This window comes from Anolis sagrei, chromosome 2 (genome assembly GCF_037176765.1).
Source record: "Anolis sagrei isolate rAnoSag1 chromosome 2, rAnoSag1.mat, whole genome shotgun sequence".
Classification (NCBI taxonomy): Eukaryota; Metazoa; Chordata; class Lepidosauria; order Squamata; family Dactyloidae; genus Anolis; species Anolis sagrei.
This window is the reverse complement of record NC_090022.1, coordinates 192564573-192584625: the sequence shown is the minus strand read 5'-3', so window position 1 is coordinate 192584625 and position 20053 is coordinate 192564573. Positions and strand designations below refer to the sequence as shown.

The 20053-nt window shown below is 42.1% G+C and overlaps 1 protein-coding gene across 2 annotated transcripts in view; it reads right to left on the bottom strand.

The window, feature by feature from the left end:
- SLC4A8 (solute carrier family 4 member 8) overlaps positions 1–20053 on the bottom strand; it is a 122962-nt gene that overhangs the window by 10584 nt on the left and 92325 nt on the right. For both annotated transcript variants that reach the window (XM_067464293.1, XM_060762798.2), the window contains exons 18-21: positions 14214–14375; positions 7817–8068; positions 3190–3258; positions 1447–1620 (exon numbers count right to left, since the gene is read on the bottom strand). In XM_067464293.1, the coding sequence (XP_067320394.1) occupies positions 1447–1620; positions 3190–3258; positions 7817–8068; positions 14214–14375 (657 nt within the window). The remainder of the gene's footprint in view (positions 1–1446; positions 1621–3189; positions 3259–7816; positions 8069–14213; positions 14376–20053) is intronic.

Below are 20053 nucleotides of genomic sequence, written 5' to 3'. Positions count from 1 at the left end.
GTTTTGGAAACAGTTACATGTTTAGGTCCTCTGTCAAGACAGTTACTATATTCTGCTTCTGGGCTGCTGGAAGAAGATCCTTCACATTGACACCCAAGGAACATTTGAATCTCTCTCAAAGGACATTGTATGACTCAATGCAACTGTTCACATGACTGTATATATGTTGTTCTACATAACAAAGAGTAAACCCCTTATTCTTTACTGATTATTTGCATGGCAAATCTTTTCTCTAGCAAGATAGTGTGTGGATTGGTAAAGATGTGAACTACGTGTAATTTTCATTCCGCCACAAATACGTCCCTCTCCTTTTAATAAAAGCATAAAGGGAACATACTTAGGAAAGAGCTAAAGGCCCCTTCTATGCTGCCAAATAATCCAGATTTTCAAAGCAGATAATCCATTTATCTGCTTTGAATTGGACTATATGAGTCCACACTGCCATATAATCCAGTTCAAATCAGATAATCTGGATTTTGTATGGCAGTGTAGAAGGGGCCAAAGTGAAGGAGTAGATTTGTTTATTTGGAGAGTTGCAATGTGAGGAATGTTTTGCTGATCTTAAAATGCCTACACCTCAACAAATACAAACAGGGAAAGGAATACAAATGAGGGTAAAGAATGAGAATGCATATTAAAATTTAGAGAGGGAAGAGCAAAAAAAAAGCAATTTCTATTAGGGAGCCAGAGCGAAGGTAGTAAGAAGGAGAGGTGAGAATCTCCCTGCTAACTACCCTTCCTTTGCCGAAACAGTAGAAAAAAGGCAGCCCTCCATCTTTTCTTCCTTAGAGAGAAGGGTCTTCTAGCATATCTGCTTGCCGTCCATTCTGCCCCTTGGCTTATGTAAAACATGCAGATATTGAAAATATTACTTTTGGACTGAAATTCACAGAATGCTTTGACCTGTGATCCAAAAAAACCCTGATGTTTTTAGGTTCTGTGGAAATAAATATAAATCTTAGGGCTATAAGAACTATTTGGGGTGGAATGGCCATAAGACCATAACCCCATGCCCTTAGAGAAATCACTGAGTTTTTTGTTGTTGTTTTTTGGTCATGTCAGGAGCGATTTGAGAAACTGCAAGTTGCTTCTGGTGTGAGAGAATTGGCTGTCTGCAAGGACTTTGCCCAGGGGACGCCTAGATGATTTGATGTTTTTATCATCCTTGTGGGAGACTAATCTCATGTCCCTGCATGAGGAGCTGGAGCTGATAGAGGGAGCTGATCCGCCTCTCCCCAGATTCGAACCTGCGACCTGTTGGTCTTCAGTCCTGCCGGCACAGGGGTTTAACCCACTGCGCCACCGGGGGCTCCTCATATCATATCACTGAGATAATCATGTACATGTTAAATGGCAAATCATGATTATTATATTTATTTTATATGATCTGGAAAGGTAACATGTCCACAGGACAGCTATGACCTGTCCCACATTCAGCATTCTTACCATCATAGGAAAGATAACAGCAGCAGGGGAGGCCTTGATGACCCAGAGAATGATAAGGCAAGTCAACTGGATTGCTGTGAAGAGGTGCACTTTCCTCAAGGGAACATGCCGCAGGTAGATAAAATCCGGTTGGTGTTTGGTTGGCATTCCAATGAGCTTCAAGCGATCAAAGAACTGGGAAGAATGGATTAGAGAACATATTTTTTGGGAAAGGTATATATTTGAGAAAAGGAGCAAAAGGGGGTTGGGATCCATTGGAACATTTATATGGGATTAGGAGTCCAAGGGCCTGAGAAAGCTAAGGCCACTAGAAAGGGTTACCGGGGATTACATATTCTGTGAAAGGCCAAAGGGGCAGGGAGCCTCAGGGAAAAGCTATAGGAGATAAGAGGCCACGGGGCCTGGGAGGTTTATTTATTTATTTATTTACAGTATTTGTATACCGCTTTTCTCACCCCGAGGGGGACTCAAAGCAATAGATAAAGCGGTAATGGCAAAATTCAATGCCAGTACAAACAATTACAATTATACACTAAAATTAGACATAAATCAAGTTAAAAACAGTACATCCACAAGCAATAAAACTATCATTAAAACAGTCTCGTCCGTCGAATCGCCGTTCCAGTAACTGTCTTTCTGAAATGCTGCATACATTTACTTCTACTGCCCGAAGGCCTGGTCCCAAAACCATGATTTTAATATTTTTCTAAAAGCCAGGAGGGAGGGAGCGGATCTTATCTCATTTGGGAGTTTGTTCCATAGGTGAGGGGCCACAGCCGAGAAGGCCCTGTCTCTCGTCCCCGCCAGATGCATCTGTGCTGTTGACGGGAGCGAGAGCAGGGCCTCCCCGGATGATCTTAGATTATGAGGTGGGATGTAGGGGTAGATGCGTTCAGACAAGTAAGCTGGGCCAGAAACGTATAGAGTTTATAGGTCAAAACCAGCACCTTGAATTGTTTGGGACCCTGGGAAGGGCAGCATAGTGGCAAGGGCCCTGTGATCCACAGGTTGGGGGCCCCGGGAAGGCCATGGAGGGAAGCAAATACAAGGCTGGGAAAGGCAACAAGAAGGCTGGAAAGTTTGGAGCTCCTGAGAATGGCCTTGGAGGGAAGGGGTCCAATTGATGAGAGTTGAGGCCCCCGTGAAAGGCTGGAGACAGGAGTTCTGAGGCTTGGAGTAGGGCTCCTAGAGGTTGCACCAAGGGGGCAGGGCAACTGGCACTTTGCTGTAACTTAAGCCCTGTATTCTATTTACCTTAGCTGATCTAGGATGCTGAAAATATACATTTCATTCCTTTCTCTATGTTAAAACTGATCTGGGTTCTGAAGTCCTCCACACAACCATTAAAGGGAAAGGAACCCTATCTCTTATGTATCCTCTTAACTCTATGAGGCCACTTCTTAAACTACCACATACAATCCAGAATTTGAACTGGATTATATGGTAGTGTTGGCTCATATAATCCAGTTCAAAGCAAATAATGTGGATTATCTGTTTTGATCACCTGGATTATATGGCAGTGTAGAAGGGGCCGGAGTTGTGCCACGGTCCCTACCTACAAAGACTGTCTCTAAGAAAACTAGCCAAGGTTGTACTGGAGTATCTCAGACCATTACCCCTGGAGTACTGGGCACTTTGCAGGACCCACCCTTCAGTGTAATTTGTTTGGGCTTTACACTTGAACATAACTAACAAATCGCATTTATTCTGATCTGTTTGAGGTTATAAAACCTGACCACATACCTGAATTCCTCTCAGAGAAGAAACACCCATGTACAGGAACACTCCATAGAGGACAGGCATGGGTATAAACTGGAAAGAGGAAGCATAAATATGGCAAGAGACAGTAAGCTTATAATTTGGGGATTGCAATTTTACAAGACCTTTTATTTGCTTTGCAAAAGAATGTGTGTGCCTTGCCAAACAACTTCCCAGGACTCCACAACCCTGAACTATTGCAGTTAAAGTGGTGTCAAACTGCATCAATTCTACTGTGCAGATCAGTGGTTCTCGACCTGTGGGTCTCCAGGTGTTTTGGCCTCCAACTCTCAGAAATCCTAGCCAGTTTACCAGCGGTTAGGATTTTTGGGAGTTGAAGGCCAAAACATCTGGGGACCATCAGATAGAGAACTACTGGTGTAGATGCATCCTAGGACTATGAGAAGAAGAGTTCCCACCGTCACTTGACTATAGAAACCCACTGGGAGAGTTTAGATGGCACAAAATGTAATGTGGATCCACACGGATCATGTCATAAATTGGGTGCATTTCAATCTTTGACATAATTCACACAGCATTGCAAATTGAGAGGAATGTGTTCCTCCGCACAGGGAGTTGTTTGTCATACAATCTTTCCTAAGTCAACCTGCTCCCTTCAAATGTAGAGAAGAACATGGTCAGACTGCCAAAATAAAGGTCCACCTGTTGGGCCAGCTCAATTATCATATGTACACACATTAGGAATTGAGGCACTATCCCAAAACAACTGACTACCTGGGCGTCAGTTGTTTTGGGATAGCTCAAACATGACATAAGCATTAATGGACTACAGCATACTTGTTAAAACCCCTTCTTCATAAAATATTAAATCACAAAGGCTGGATCTACACTGTCCTATATCCCAGGATCTGATACCAGATTATCTGCTTATCCCATATTATATGGCAGCGTAGACTCATATAATCCGATTCAAAGCAGATGACCTGGGATCAGATCCTGAGATATAGGGCAGTGTAGATCCAGCCCTAGAAAACCTGAAGCTGTTCATTACAGGAACACACTAATTAACGTGAAGAAAAGGCCTCTAAAATCAAATTTATTAATTTTTACAAAACAGTAAAATGATATCTGTTATCAAAATATTCATAGGGAAGAACAACTCATGAGATTATTAATTTTCTTATTCCTATCCTCATAAATCCTGCAAAGACCTTTGAGGTCTAATTAAAATCAAAGGACGTGGTGCTGTGAAGAAAATGTGGACCAGGCACGTTTGGGAACTGGATTTCTACTATTGTATCCCTACAGCTGAAATGCTACTGTCCTTCATGTTCCCTTGGTCATTTTCATTCTGAGTTTTGAAATTGTGGTGCGAGTGAACTGATTAAGCTTATGTAAAAGCATAAAAAGATACAAAATTGATAATTCTTTGCACCAGGATGCACAATTTGATCATTAAATGAGATCATAGCTCTGATCCCATTTAATCTATTATTTCAAATTGTGAAAGGAATAATCCATGTACATTAGCAAATAGTTGTGAGATAGTTATAATGAATATGCCGCAAGCTAAAACTAGTCTGGCCTAAACAAAATCCATATATTGGAATCATAGAATTATAGAGTTGGAAGAGACCTCATGGGCCATCCAGTCCAACCCCCTGCCAAGAAGCAGGAATATTGCATTCAAAGCACCCCTGACAGATGGCCATCCAGCCTCTGTTTAAAAGCCTCCAAAGAAGGAGCCTCCACCACACTCGGGGGCAGAGAGTTCCACTGCTGAACAGCTCTCAAAGCCAGGAAGTTCTTCCTAATGTTCAAGTGGAATCCCCTTTCTTGTAGTTTGAAGCCATTGTTCCGTGTCCTAGTCTCCAGGGAAGCAGAAAACAAGCTTGTTCCCTCCTCCCTGTGACTTCCTCTCACATATTTATACATGGCTATCATATCTCCTCTCAGCTTTCTCTTCTTCAGGCTAAACATGCCCAGCTTTTAAGCCGCTCTTCATAGGGCTTGTTCTCCAGACCCTTGATCATTTTAGTCGCCCTTCTCTGGACACATTCCAGTTTGTCAATATCTCTTTTGAATTGTGGTGCCCAGAATTGGACACAATATTCCAGGTGTGGTCTAACCAAGGCAGAATAGAGGGGTAGCATTACTTCCCTGGACTTAGACACTAATATTGATGCAGGCCAAAATCCCATTGGCTTTTTTTGCCGCCGCATCACATTGTTGACTCATGTTTAACTTGTTGTCCACAAGGACTCCAAGATCTTTTTCACACGTACTGCTCTCGAGCCAGGCATTGTCCCCTATTTTGTATCTTTGCATTTTGTTTTTTCTGCCAAAGTGGAGTATCTTGCATTTGTTGAGCTTCATTTTGTTAGTTTTGGCCCATCCCTCTAATCTGTCAAGATCGTTTTGAATCCTGCTCCTATCCTCTGGAGTATTGGCTATCCCTCCCAATTTGGTGTCGTCTGCAAACTTGATGATCATGCCTTCTAACCCTTCATCTAAGTCATTAATAAAGAGGTTGAACAGGACTGGGCCCAGGACAGGACCCTGCGGCACTCCACTTGTCACTTCTTTCCAGGATGAAGAGGAAGCATTGGTGAGCACCCTCTGAGTTTGTCCATTTAACCAATTACAGATCCACCTCACCGTAGTTTTGCCTAGCCCACATTGGACTAGTTTGTTTGCCAGAAGGTCATGAGGGACCTTGTCAAAGGCCTTACTGAAATACTACATCCACGCTACATCCACGGCATTCCCTACATCTGCCCAGTTTGTAATTCTATCGAAGAACAAAACAACAGTATATGGATTTTGTTTAGGCCAGACTAGTTTTTGCTCCCATCTCTATAGCATCAAACTTCTTTCAAAATGGTATCAAAACCCAGAGTTGTCGCTTGGGATGTTTACCTCATTGTTCATATTCAATGAATCTTGTTTGAGCTTATAACCTGTGAACACTGGACTGTTTAGCGCTTTTAAGTCTTGCTTTTTTTTAGGGGGGTGATTTTTTATTTGATTCTTTGGTCATTCATGATCAGTCTTAATATTTTATTGTTTATATTAATTAGGGAGTCTGGTTCACAATTCTAAGCCCTTCTTCTCTGTTTTGGTTCATTTAAAGATCTCCTCATCTGTGTTTAGTTTCCAATTTCAAATAAGATCTGTTCCTATCTTACGCTCATAATAATTATTGTTTTAAACTTCTGAGTTGTCAAAAGACAAATTGAGGAAGGGGGTAAATTTTAGTTGGGTTATTCTGTAGCTGTGAAGTTTACCTGTTCTGTTCTTTGAAAAGTGACTGGGGAAAATATATGCAGTGGGCCCTTGGGATCTGCTGGGGTTTCATTCCAAGACATCCCAAGGATACCAAAATCCATGGATGCTCAAGTCATATTATATACAGGCAGTTCCCAAGTTACAAACAAGATAGGTTATGTAGGTTTGTTCTTAAGTTGAATTTGTATGTAAGTCAGAACAGGTACATTTTTAAGTGAAACTCGAGCCAAAAACATGTATTTTTAGCTTTGGCTAGCATAGAGAAGGGTTAAATCTCATGTGGTGTTTGTTTTGCTGTCGTTGTCCCTGTTCAGAAGGTTTCACCTCACTTTCTATCCCTATGATAATTGGATTTTGACAAAATTGGCTTGTTGTGGAAACAAGGATTGCTGATAAAGCTTCAGTGGAGACACCTTTCTCTCAATGATAACTCTTCCAGGAGTGAATTTCCCTTCCTCGGGGTAGATTTCTCTCACTTCCTGTTGTCTCACCCCGTTTTTAACTATGAGTCGTTTGTAAGTTGGATGTTTGTAACTCAGGGACTGCCTGTACAATGGAGTAGTAAAATGGTGCCCCTTACATAAAATGGTTAAATCAAGGTTTTCTTCTTGGACAGTACTTTCAAGCTGTTTGTGGTTGAATCCATGGATATGGAGGGCTGAATGTGTCCCCTTCTAAACTATCTTACAAAACTCAGATAATCTGCTTTGAAATTGATTATATGGCCTGTAGTCTCATATAATCCAGCTCAGGGCAGTTAATGGGGATAATCTGGACTATATGGCAGTGTAGAAAGGGCCTCAACCCATCTTTGAGAGTACAGGAGGAACTTATAGCTCCAAGGTTAACGATGGGGAGGATATATTCCAGATATTAATGATTTGGGGAACATCACTTTAAAGGGAATAAGTCTAACATAATTTTTTTTTTACAAAAGTCACAGCTTTTCCTCTACCACTGTAGACTGTGGTCCCCTAAGTCCTAGAATCATAGTGTTGGAAGAGACCTCGTGGGCCATCCAGTCCAACCCCCTGCCAAGAAGCAGGAATATTGCATTCAAAGCACCCCTGACAGATAGTCATCCAGCCTTTGTTTAAAAGCTTCCAAAGAAGGAGCCTCCACCACACTCTGGGGCAGAGAGTTCCACTGCTGATCAGCTCTCACAGTCAGGAAGTTCTTCCTGATGTTCAGATGGAATCTCCTTTCTTGTAGTTTGAGACAGTGTACAACAGTGTACTTCTAGAACAATATTCTCAACTTAATGCCATCCCATGTATTTACAGGCCTGTGCCAAAAAGAGAGAGAAACGATCAAGACCAGTTATTGTCTTCATATGCTCTTGGATGTTTCTTTCTGGATTTACCTTTAACGCACTAGTGATGAAAACCGAGAGGCCCATTAATACAAAGATCAGGAGTCCAGTTGCCCTCTGTTCCCGTATGCCCAGGAATTTGGGTTGCTCTCCAGGAGCTGCCACGGAAGACTCTTCTTTGAGACTGTTCACATGACTGATAGAAAGGACAGTGGCAGCAACAAACCATGGCAAACCCATAACCGAACACACACCAAGCATGATGCCCACCATGAGAAGGTCCAAGTGGTAGCCGCAGCCTTTCTGCAGAGAGAATAATTCATTATCAGGGAATGCTTGCTTTACATAACTAGGTCTAAACAAGAAGTCTTTCAAAACTCTAAAAAATAAAAAGTGGCAGAGATTAGAATCTTTTAAAGTTGTCAGACTGAAAACTGGAGGAGACTCCTGTAGATTTAATGGCTGTATAGAAGAATGAACATGCCTGTTCAAAGATATCCTGATTTACAGCCATTTGCTGTTGGATTTTGCGACATGGATTCTCCTGAGTTGACTTGGTTTTACTGGCACGTTAATCTATTAATTCATTGTTAAATTTTATTGATGATATTGTACAATGTTTTAAAATGATTTTATTGTGAATTGTAATTTTTATGCTATTTATGCTGTTAGCATCCTCTGATGCTCATGTGAGGCTGCGCTGAGTCCCCCTTGTGGGGAGAAGGGCGGGATATAAATATATGAAATAAATAAATATAAATAAATATAAATACATTCTTCTTGTTCATTGTCTGTAGCTTTTAGTAAATCTATGCTTCTCTGCTAAGAGTCCCTCCTGGGCACACATAACACTGCTCAACCTGGAAGGCGCTGAACAGGTTGCGTTCTGGGAACACGAGATGCAAAGCCAACCTTAAGAAATGGGGCTACAAAGAGGAGTCCACCACATGCAAGTGTGGAGAAGAGCAAACCACAGAACGCTTACTACAGTGCACTCTGGGCCCTGCCACATGCACAATGGAGGACCTTCTCATAGCAACACCAGAGGCACTCCAAATGGCTAGCTTCTGGTCAAAGGACATTTAATAAAATGCCAAGCTTTAAAAACTTTGTGTTTTTAAATACATTAATAACTGCACCCAGAGGCGGCCCTAGGTAATTTTCAATGGTAAGCAAACAGTATTTTGGCGCCCCCCGCCCCCCCCCCCAAAACCAATCACTATCTATCTATCTATTAGGCCTGGGTAACAACGCAAAAATTTGTTTCTAAAATCGTTTTGTAATTGGGGTTTTTTTTTGTTTCGATATTTAAAATAATTACAAAATTTTCAAAAAAAAAGTTCGGTATTTACGAAATTTCGTAAATATTTACAAAACATTTTGTAAAGATGGCGCCCTTTTTTTTCAATATTTTTTCAATATTTTTTCAATATTTTTTAAATTTAATTATTAATTTAGTAGAATAGGGAGGAGAAATTAAAATTATTATTAAGGAGGGAAGGCAGGCACTCACTCTGGCGGGCCCTCTAATCAAGGTGGTCAGTTGAAACATTCACACCTCGCTCCAGCAGACAAGAGTCCTTTGTCCCACCCTGGTCATTATTCCACATAAATATATAAACCCTTTTTCCTACTTCCAACAGACCTCACTAGTAGAGGATGCTTGCCATAGATGCAGGCAAAACGTCAGGAGAGAATGCCTCGCTCGCCCCTCTCGCTCGCCGCTCGCTCGCCCCTCTCACTCGCCATAGATGCAGGCGAAAAGTCAGGAGAAAATGCCTCTAGGCCATGGCCATATGGCCTGAAAAAACCTACAACAACCCAATCAGGGACATCTGTAATCACCTCTCAACAAAAGATTGCTCCAGGCACTGCCAGGCCATCAAATGCTAATCAAGGTGGTCAGTTGAAACATTCACACCTCGCTCCAGCAGACAAGAGTCCTTTGTCCCACCCTGGTCATTATTCCACATAAATATAAACCCTTATAAATATAGACTTCACTACCTCTGAGGATGCTGCTTGCCATAGATGCAGGCAAAACGTCAGGAGAGAATGCCTCACTCGCCCCTCTCGCTCGCCATAGATGCAGGCGAAAAGTCAGGAGAAAATGCCTCTAGGCCATGGCCATATGGCCTGAAAAAACCTACAACAACCCAATCAGGGACATCTAATCACCTCTCAACAAAAGATTGCTCCAGGCACTGCCAGGCCATCAAATGCTAATCAAGGTGGTCAGTTGAAACATTCACACCTCGCTCCAGCAGACAAGAGTCCTTTGTCCCACCCTGGTCATTATTCCACATAAATATAAACCCTTATAAATATAGACTTCACTACCTCTGAGGATGCTGCTTGCCATAGATGCAGGCAAAACGTCAGGAGAGAATGCCTCGCTCGCCCCTCTCGCTCGCCATAGACGCAGGCGAAAAGTCAGGAGAAAATGCCTCTAGGCCATGGCCATATGGCCTGAAAAAACCTACAACAACCCAATCAGGGACATCTAATCACCTCTCAACAAAAGATTGCTCCAGGCACTGCCAGGCCATCAAATGCTAATCAAGGTGGTCAGTTGAAACAATCACACCTCGCTCCAGCAGACAAGAGTCCTTTGTCCCACCCTGGTCATTATTCCACATAAATATAAACCCTTATAAATATAGACTTCACTACCTCTGAGGATGCTGCTTGCCATAGATGCAGGCAAAACGTCAGGAGAGAATGCCTCGTTCGCCCCTCGCCCAAAATCTGGCTACCAGTACCCTCTAAAATAACCCTCTAAAATCAGAACAATAAATAAAGAGCAACACTAAAAAAGGGGGGGGGGAATTCCTGACATAAAGCAATCAGGGCCAGTTAACCGCTCCCAACAAAGGATTCCTGGGCAGCAACTAGCTCGGCTTCGAAGCTGCAAGGCCATTAAATACTCATCAAGATGACCAATTGCAACATTCACACTTACCTCAAGCAGACATGAGTTCTTTTTCCCACCCTGGACATTCCACAGATATACAAACCCCACTTGCCTAGTTACAAACAGACCTCACAGCCTCTTGAGGATGCCTGCCATAGATGTGGGTGAAACATCAGGTGAGAATGCTTCACCAAGCACCAAAGAGCATTCTGAACTCCACCAATAATAGAACTGAACCAAACTTGGCATACAGGACTTTCATGACTAACAGAAAATACTGGAGAGGGGGTTGGGAAAAATAGACCCTGACATTTGGGAATTGCAGTTTACCAAGCACCAAAGAACATTCTGAGCTCCACCAACAATAGAATTGAACCAAGCTTGGCATATAGGACTTCCATTACCAAATACTAGAGGGGTTTGGGGGAGGCATGTACAGAAGATGACATTTGCAGTACCTTTTGACCAGGCCTCCTTGCTGCCCTGAGAGGGGTCCAGGCTCAGCTGCAGCAGGGAAGGAATGGGAAAGCGAAAGAGCCTGGCTGCCTCCCTCCTGGCAGCACGTGGAGGGAGGGAGGACTTCCCTCTCGCCTAGTGGGCGGGGCCTGCGCTTCTCCATTAGAAGAAGGCTGTGGAGGGCGCATGGGGCCTGCAGGAGGAGGCGTGGCCTAAGGACAGAACAGCGCCCCCTGGCAAAAAAAGTATTCCGCCACCGCTTACTTCGAGTAATGGACGGGCCGCCCCTGACTGCACCCTCAATTCACTTCTGATATGATAAATAAATAAATGCTGCTGTATTAATATTTCATTATGATTTTAAAAAATATACTGTATAGCTCCTAAAGCACCTGCAGTGGACAATAATGTCAAGCACAGAAGAAAATATGTTCAGCCGATTACCAAAATAAAAAGAAGCAGTACTATACTGAATTGGGCTACTATCTCAGTAATGGCTACACATAATGCCTCTAGCTCTCCGGGGACAGGAGGCAGGAGGATTTTGCAGCCCTTTTTGGAAATACCAAAGACTGAATTTGGAACACTTTGAATGCAAAGTACATGCATGGTCAGCATGAGCGCCAGTCTTCCGATGAGTCATAATCTGGCTTTTTTAAAAGATCAAACAGGAGTTTACCTGCACCAGTATTCCTTGTTTCCTTCCTATTTTTTGTCCCCTTTGTCTCTCAATGTTTCTTGAATTCACACTTTTTCCTTGTATATTTGAAATACATACATACCAAAAAAAGCAGAGAAACAAGGGAGGAAAGAGAAATCCCTACAGTTTTTTAAAAAATGGTGTTCTCTCTAGAAGTCTCTAGGTTCCTCGACACCAATAAATAATAAATAATTAACTATAGTCATACTGATCTAAAGATGCCTAGAGAGAGCATTATTATCAAATCCATGAATAATAAAATCCACAAAAAAGGTGGAAGGCCAAGTGTTGCTAGTACAGACACAGACATGCATTCTCCTGACAATAATAATAATAATAAACTTTATTTTAATCTTGCCCTATCTCCCTGAAGCGACTCAGGGTAGTTTACAGCAAAAAAGAAAAAAGAAAAAAAGAAAAGAAAAGGCAAACATTCAATGCCGACATAACATAACAAACAGATCAAATCATAAACAATAAAATAAACAACATCAAGGTGTGCTTATAGAACAAGAATGACAAAATTAGAAATTGAAATATATCAACCAAACATTTAAGACACATTTATTAATAAATCTAATAATAATAAACAATTAAAACATTAAAAGTATAAAGGCAATTTGAGACAAGCCAACAGGGCTGAGGTAGTGTTTGATTCACCTTGTAAAATCATAATCATAAAAAGTTAATAGAATTATAGAGTTGGAAAGACCACAAGGGTCATCAAAGTTTGTACTATAATATTTTCTTTGGTTCCTGTTATTGGGATATTGTGAATACATGTTAGCTGTACTGGGATCTTATCTGCACAAACCCTAATCATAATTGCAAGGCAAACTACACAACAGCCAAGAGTATATGTCTTGAATATAATGAAGAACATATACAATGTAATCAAGAAATTGACAATGGTGTGTTTATTGGGGGTGTGTTCTTTATTCTGAAAAGATGTCAGAAGGAAGAAGAAGCAGGCTTGTTTTCTGCTGCCCTGGAGACTAAGACTTGGAGGACTGGGTTAAAATTACAGGTAAGGAGATTCCACCTGAACATTAGGAAGAACTGCCTAACTGTAAGAGGTGTTTAGCAGTGGAACTCTCTACCTCATAGTCTGGTGGAGGCTCCCTCTTTGAAGGCTTTTAAGCAGAGGCTGGATGGCCATCTGTTGGGGTTGCTTTGATTGTGCTTTTCCTGCATGGAGGAAGGGGGTTGGATTGGATGGCCTATGTGGTCTCTTCCAGTTCTATGATTCTACAACTCCTAACTAAACATTAAAATGAAACATTTCCAAAGTTTTGTCCATATTTAAGAACAGTTCCGATGCATATAGGAGAATTATCTTTCATTCCCTACTACTTTTTTGTGAAAGTTTCCTTTGCACAAATCGACTGGTTAACACAAAAGATACTGTTCTGGGCTATATGGCCATGTTTCAGAAGCATTCTCTCCTGACGTTTCACCCACATCTATGGCAGGTATCCTCAGAGGTTGTGAGGTCTGTTGGAAATGAGGCAAGTGGGGTTTATATATCTGTGGAATGTCCAGGGTGGGAGAAAGAACTCTTGTCTGCTTGAGGCAAGTGAGGATGCCTGCCATAGACATGGGTGAAACTTCAGGAGAGAATGCCTCTGGAACATGGCCATACAGCCCGGAAAACTCACAGCAACCCAGTGATTTTGGCCATGAAAGCCTTTGACCATACAAAAGATACTGTTTTTACAAAGCACTGTTTTCATTAATATAAAATATAATATTCTTTCCCAGAAAATTTATTTATTTATTATTTACAGTATTTATATACCACCTTTCTCATCCCTGGGGGGACTCAAAGGGTTTTTTTTTATCCAAAAGCCACAAACAGTCTTTATACTTTCAGTGAAGAAAATACATTTTCACAGCACTTGACAAATCTTTTTAACATGTATCTCAATTGACTGAAATGCTCTGTTTCACAGAGGATGAGAAGTTGTGAATATTCTGTATATTACTATTATATATTAATCAGGAAATGGGGACATTTGGTGTATATTCACTATCAAATGTGTGAATATAACCATTAAGCTCCCATTACCCCTCCACACAGCTATATAAAATTTGTCTTATACATATTTAATTCAGAGGTGCGTTAAGGGGATTCATCAAAAAGTAAGGAAGCAAAGGATTGCTGCTTTTAGCCAAACAACAGTGGGACATCCATCAGTCACTACTAACTTGTCATGTTGATTTCAATGGGATAAAAGCACTATTTAGTCTGGATCCAAGCCATTTTTAATCTGAAACATTTAACACCACATCACAATAGGGACTGTTGTTTCAGGGAGCAACATGATTTTACTTCTCACATAATAGCTACCGAAATAAAAGCCATAGTTTGTCATTACCTTGAGTTTATGCTCTTTCCTGTTCACAATAACTGCAGTGATCTGCTGGTCCATAAATATCAGTATGGTGCAGAGCAAAGCTGGGATTGTAGCTGCAACCACTGTCCACCAAGGATTGGGCCCTAAGGGACCAATGACCCAACCACGGTCATCACTGGTTGGCTGCAGAAAAATACACAGGCATAACAATGTACCACGTAGTGCTATTTAGGTATCGACCAGCCTCTGATGCAATTCCTCTTGATCTGGTGAGATTTTAGGAATGCTACTACATGACGTAAAGAAATCTTGCCCTTGGTATTTCAGCCTATTTTGGGTTGTCAAATTCATGGTTATAGCTGTAAGAACCCCCTGGATTGTAGCATTCATCGCATCAGGCAAACATATCCTAGCAACAGATCAATGAAATAACTTATCACATGTCAGTACAATGACAGTTTTCTTCATGCAATACTGCAATAAGTCTTGATAAAAGGAATCAGAAAACAGCAGTAGTCGCAGTTCATGGTTCCTATGTCAATGGGGTGGTGTAGTACTCACACTCTTACACACACTCTTACACACACACACACACAAGGGACCACCTCCTTCTTGCATCCCAGCCAGCTCACTCTAACAAGAAAAAATAATCCACATTGGCATGATTCTTGCCATGGTGGCAAGAAATGATGAACACATGGGGTTGGAGGCTAAGATGCAACCATTGCAACAGGTTATGATGTGTGACAAGCTGAAAGGGGTCACCCCATAATTAGTGTCAGGGGGTGTGTATGGCTCATTTCACTGTCAATTTCCCCTGTTCAACTGTCAAATATTACTGTTCCATGGGACTTCATTTATTGCTTAGATACAAGATGGGATGGTTCTCTGTACTTTTCCATTGGGCCAAGATCACCCCAACCCACATGCCGAAGCATCTGTCTGCACAATAAATGGTTGAACACGGTTTGGTGTGGTTAATACCAGAGGCCTTTTTTAAAACCCTGAAATGCCTGCTCCTCTCATTCTCCCCATGTGGTTTTCTTTGGACATCTCTTCTTACGCAAACCAGTTAAGGGGGCAGCTAAACTGGCAAAATGTGGAAGGAATTTTCTAATATCCTTTCAGTCCCACAAACTGCTGTACTTCTGCCTTAGTTTGAGGTCTGGGTCATCTGAATACCCAGTCACCCTTCTCTGGCACTGATCTTAAGCTGCAACCATCTACAATGCAATCCAAGTAGGGCAACAAAATTTGTGCCACCACTTTACATTTCTTAGGATTTGCAGCAAGACCTGCCTATTTAAGAGCCTTGAGAAGCCTCTGCAAATGGACCACGTGGACTTTCCATGAGGGCCTGAGTCCCTAAAGATGGATCTGGACCAAACTGGGCACACATACCCAACATGACCAAATCTGAATACTGGGGGAGGTGGGGGATCGATCCAGGCTGGTGGGATATGTATTTCACCTAAAGGCACTGTGATCACAACTGACAATGGATCTGGACCAAGCTTGGCACAGACCCAACAGTGTTTTCATACATTTGTAAAGGGACAGGTAGGAAATCGTGTGCTTTTAAAAATTAAAATATGAATATAACCTTTTGGTTCTGAAAGATTGAGAAAATAAAACAAATTAAAATCTACCTCTGCAAGGAACTGAAATAAGCTGTCCTTTTAAAGGGTGGTTTTGGAATATAAAAGAATGATTTTTATCATGACTGCAGAAAAAAAGGAAGAAATGAAGGTAGAAAACCCCCCTGAAAGCAGATTTTCTCCCCTTTTTGTCTGGTAACATTTTTTTGTTCACAAGCATTAAAAGCAATGCTGGCAAATTAACCAGAGCTAGAATAAAGTAACTTGGGAAGTCCCAATTCTTGCAACACCAAGAAATTAATAATTATAAATTTAGGGTTTTTTATTGCCAGCATCTATTGATTAAAGTTAATGGTGGCTGTGAGACTCTTCTCCTGAAGTTGAATCTGCTCATTACATACTGTTGTCATTGACTGGAGGGGAGAAAAGGACAGAATCCTTCACAAGGCAAAGGAACACAATTTGGCTGCGCACCTTTGCTTTAAAGCCAAATGCTACCTGGCTATTTACAGAACAGGCAGCAGACGTTGTTTAACTGGGATCAGATGAGATGCTTACAGAAAGGAAGAAACATCATGGGAAGACTACTGTCTGATCCCGCTTAAGAGAGCCAAAATTAGAGCTAGTAAACACCATGGGATAACATCAATGACCCCCATTTTAGCATGGCCTCTGCTTTCATATTGGTGGCATCCTTTAATATTTGAGGCCATACTTGCCCTGGACTCCTTACTATCTTCCCTGGAATGGTTAATACATGACGTTAGTTACCGATCTGCCCTGGCCTGGTGGAAAAAAACATCAGGGTATGAGCCCCCGATGGGACAGTGGGTTAAACGGCTGAGCTGCTGAACTTGTTGACTGAAAGGTCGGCGGTTTGAATCCGAGGAGCGGCGTGAGCTCCCGCTGTTAGCCCCAGCTTCTGCCAACCTAGCAGTTCGAAAACATGCAAATGTGAGTAGATCAATAGGTACAGTCTTGGTGGGAAATTAACGGCAGTCCATGCAGTCATGCCAGCCACATGACCTTGGAGGTGTCTACGGACAACGCCAGATCTTTGGCTTAGAAATGAAGATGAGCACCAACCTTCTGAGTCAGACATGACTGGACTTAATGTCAGGGGGAAAACTTTACCTTTACCTATGCTCTTTCTAAGTTTCTCACCTGCTTGACCTTTTCTGGCGTCAGCTGTTTCCCTATAGCATTTGGAGTTTTCATTACTATATCTCCTACATCGGAATCAAGATCTTCTTCATCCAAGTCTGGAAGGACTCCTTGCCCTTTCCACTCCTTTAACAGATTAACATGGAAGATTTGAGTCCTTTGTTTCCATCCTTCAAGCTTGATCTTATAATTTACAGGGTCCACTCTCTTAATCACTTCAACGGGCCCTTGCCAACTTAGCCTCTGAAGAGGGCAGTAAACTCTTGCAATCTTGCCCTCTGATCATAATAGGACTTCTAAGTTATCTGGGGCTTTTCCAAATGCTCTTTTGCTATTTGGGACACTACCTTAAGGTGTTCTTGCATCTCGAGAACATGTTGCAATACTGAACAAGTGGAAAAGGTCTCCTTTCCCAATCCTCCTTAACCAGGTCTAAAACTTCTCTTGGTTGTCTCCCAAAGAGCGACTCAAAGGGGGAAAATCCATTTGAAGCTTGGGGTACCTCCCAGGTGGAAAACAACAAGAAAAGTAATAATTTGTGGCATTCCCTAGGTCAGATGCCTACTAAATTTCTAAGCATATGCTTGAGGGTGCGATTAAACCTCTCTACCAATCCATTATCCTGAGGATGATATACAGGTCTTTACAGGTTTGATCTTCAAAGTTTCCCAAATTCGTCTCAACAGCTAACTCAAGAAATTGGTTCCCTGATCCGTTAAGATCTTTTTTGGGATGCCAAATGCAAAAATGGGCAACGACTCTTTAGTAATGTCCTGAGAGGTGGTGGATCTTAAGGGAAATGCTTCAGAGAACCTAGTACATAATCTATCAGTACCAATATATGAGTATGCCCCTCTTTCCAGTGATCCCACCAAGTCCAAAATTATCTTCTCAAAGGGAACTGCAACTATGGGCATGGGCACTAGTAGGGCAGGAGCTTGGCATGAGACCTGTGCTTTTTGACACTCTGGACATGAATCACAATAGCGCAAAACCTCTTTATATATCCTTGATCAATAGAACCTTTGGAGTATTCTGTCCACGGTCTTTTCCCTGGCCAATTGCCCCACACTAGGAATATCATGAGCCCGGAAAACCACTAGCTGTCACCTTTCTTCCCCTATATCTTTCTTTTGAACTACTCTATACGGTAGATATATGGAGTGTGTTGTGCCCTGGGCCTGATTCAATGCGTAAGTCAAAGAGGAATCACCTTGTTGCAAAGCTACAACTGGGCTCGAGTTACACTACCCATGCCCCTTATAAGAAAATTATCCCTATAGGAGACCTCCCCATCTTCATCTAAATATGATGGGGTCAGTAGACTAGATATGTGTGGACAATCTCTCCCTAACACAGCCAATTTTGATAACTTGGGAACCACTCCCACCTTAAGCTGTTGTTTCTGGCCTACTACAGGGTGAGGCAGCATAACTTCCTTTTTTAAAATGTGCGCCATTCAGTCGGTTGAAGACGTAGCGGAGCGCTAGTGGTCTCGTTCGAGAGGCGGGAGTATAAAGTTTTGTCCTGACACAGTTCAGTCGCCATCATGCGTTGGAACAGTGAGGAGCGTGCTTTTGCCATTGAGGTCTACTTTTCGAGCAGATTTGGAGTGGCCGGATCGCTCTTCAGATTTGGCCCCTTATGATTTTTTTCTATGGGTTTTTTTGAAATCCTGTGTTTATGTAAACCGTTCAAGGACCCTACAAGATTTGAAGACCAACATCCAGGAAGAAATTGCCAACATAATGCCTGCTATGCTGGCAAGAGTCCCGACAAACACCAGAAATTGGTTTACTCAGTGTATGGAGAATGGGGGACGTCACCTACCTAATTTGATCTTCAAAACTACGTAAAACAAAACTTTAGGTATGTGCTTACATTATAAAAAAATATGATTCATACAATGGGTTTTATTAAGTTTTGAAAAAAGGAAGTTATGCTGCTGTACCCTGTCCTATTATCATACCAAGGAGCTCCCCTATGGCTTCACATCCCTATGAATGCATTTCGCCAAGATAAGAAGGGCCAGTAGCCTAGCATACTAAGATCCTTCCACATCCTGAATCCACCAAGGCTGTTACTTTGACCCCATCCACTTCTGATAGTAACCCCCATTCTGCCTGGGGACAAGACCTCAGTTGTGATGCTACCCATGCATTTGCCAGCTCACAGTCCATAAGTGGACAACATGGGCATATAGGGTTGCCAGGTCCCCCTTCCTGGAAGTCCCTTTCCAGTGTCATACTTGTATAGTGTAGAGAGCTGAATTGAACTCCCACAGCTCAGGTTTTACATCTGACAGCTTTTTCATTGACTGTCACTTGGTTGATTGGGTGCTCTTGGGATGTGCTGGGTTGAGGATAATTACTCTCACTTCTTTTGTCCCAGCAAAAGCTTCCATCAACACCACTGCAGCTTCCAGTGTATCTAACTTGTGGCACCATCTTCAGGTATGAGCTTTCAAGAGCAGAATATTGACAAATTGCGCCAGTATTACTACTCTACCACCTGTGTAGCACTTCTTACAGCTGGTTTAAGCCACTCACTCTTAATTTCTGAGCCCTTGGATGCAGTCCAAGTCACTATTACACTTCTCTAAACAAGTGGTGATAGGCATCCTCTGGTAAATTCAGAGTACTCAAAATTGGCTCCTTGACTTTTTCCTAATTTGTGGTCTTGACAGGTGCCAAGAAATCAACCACTTCTTGGACTGGTCTGACCAAGCGTGGAGCCACTATGAGAGTCCAGAATCCAGTTGGCAGCAGTGCCTCAATATAAAGGCCTCAATACAATTCTCTTTACAAATCTTATAATAGGAGGAAGTATGTGGAACTTGGCAATCTCTGTAGGGTGAGTTCTAGCAGCTGCCAATGGTTTATCAGTTCACCTTGTGGCAGTTGCTAAGCCCTTAATGTCTGTTCCCAAACTCTAGACCAGTGGTTCTCAACCTGTGGGTTCCCCAGATGTTTTGGCCTTCAACTCCCAGAAATCCCAACAGCTGCTAAACTGGCTGGGATTTCTGGGAGTTGTAGGCCAAAACACCTGGGGATCCACAAGTTGAGAACCATTGCTCTAGACTGTTGCCCTTCCAATTAC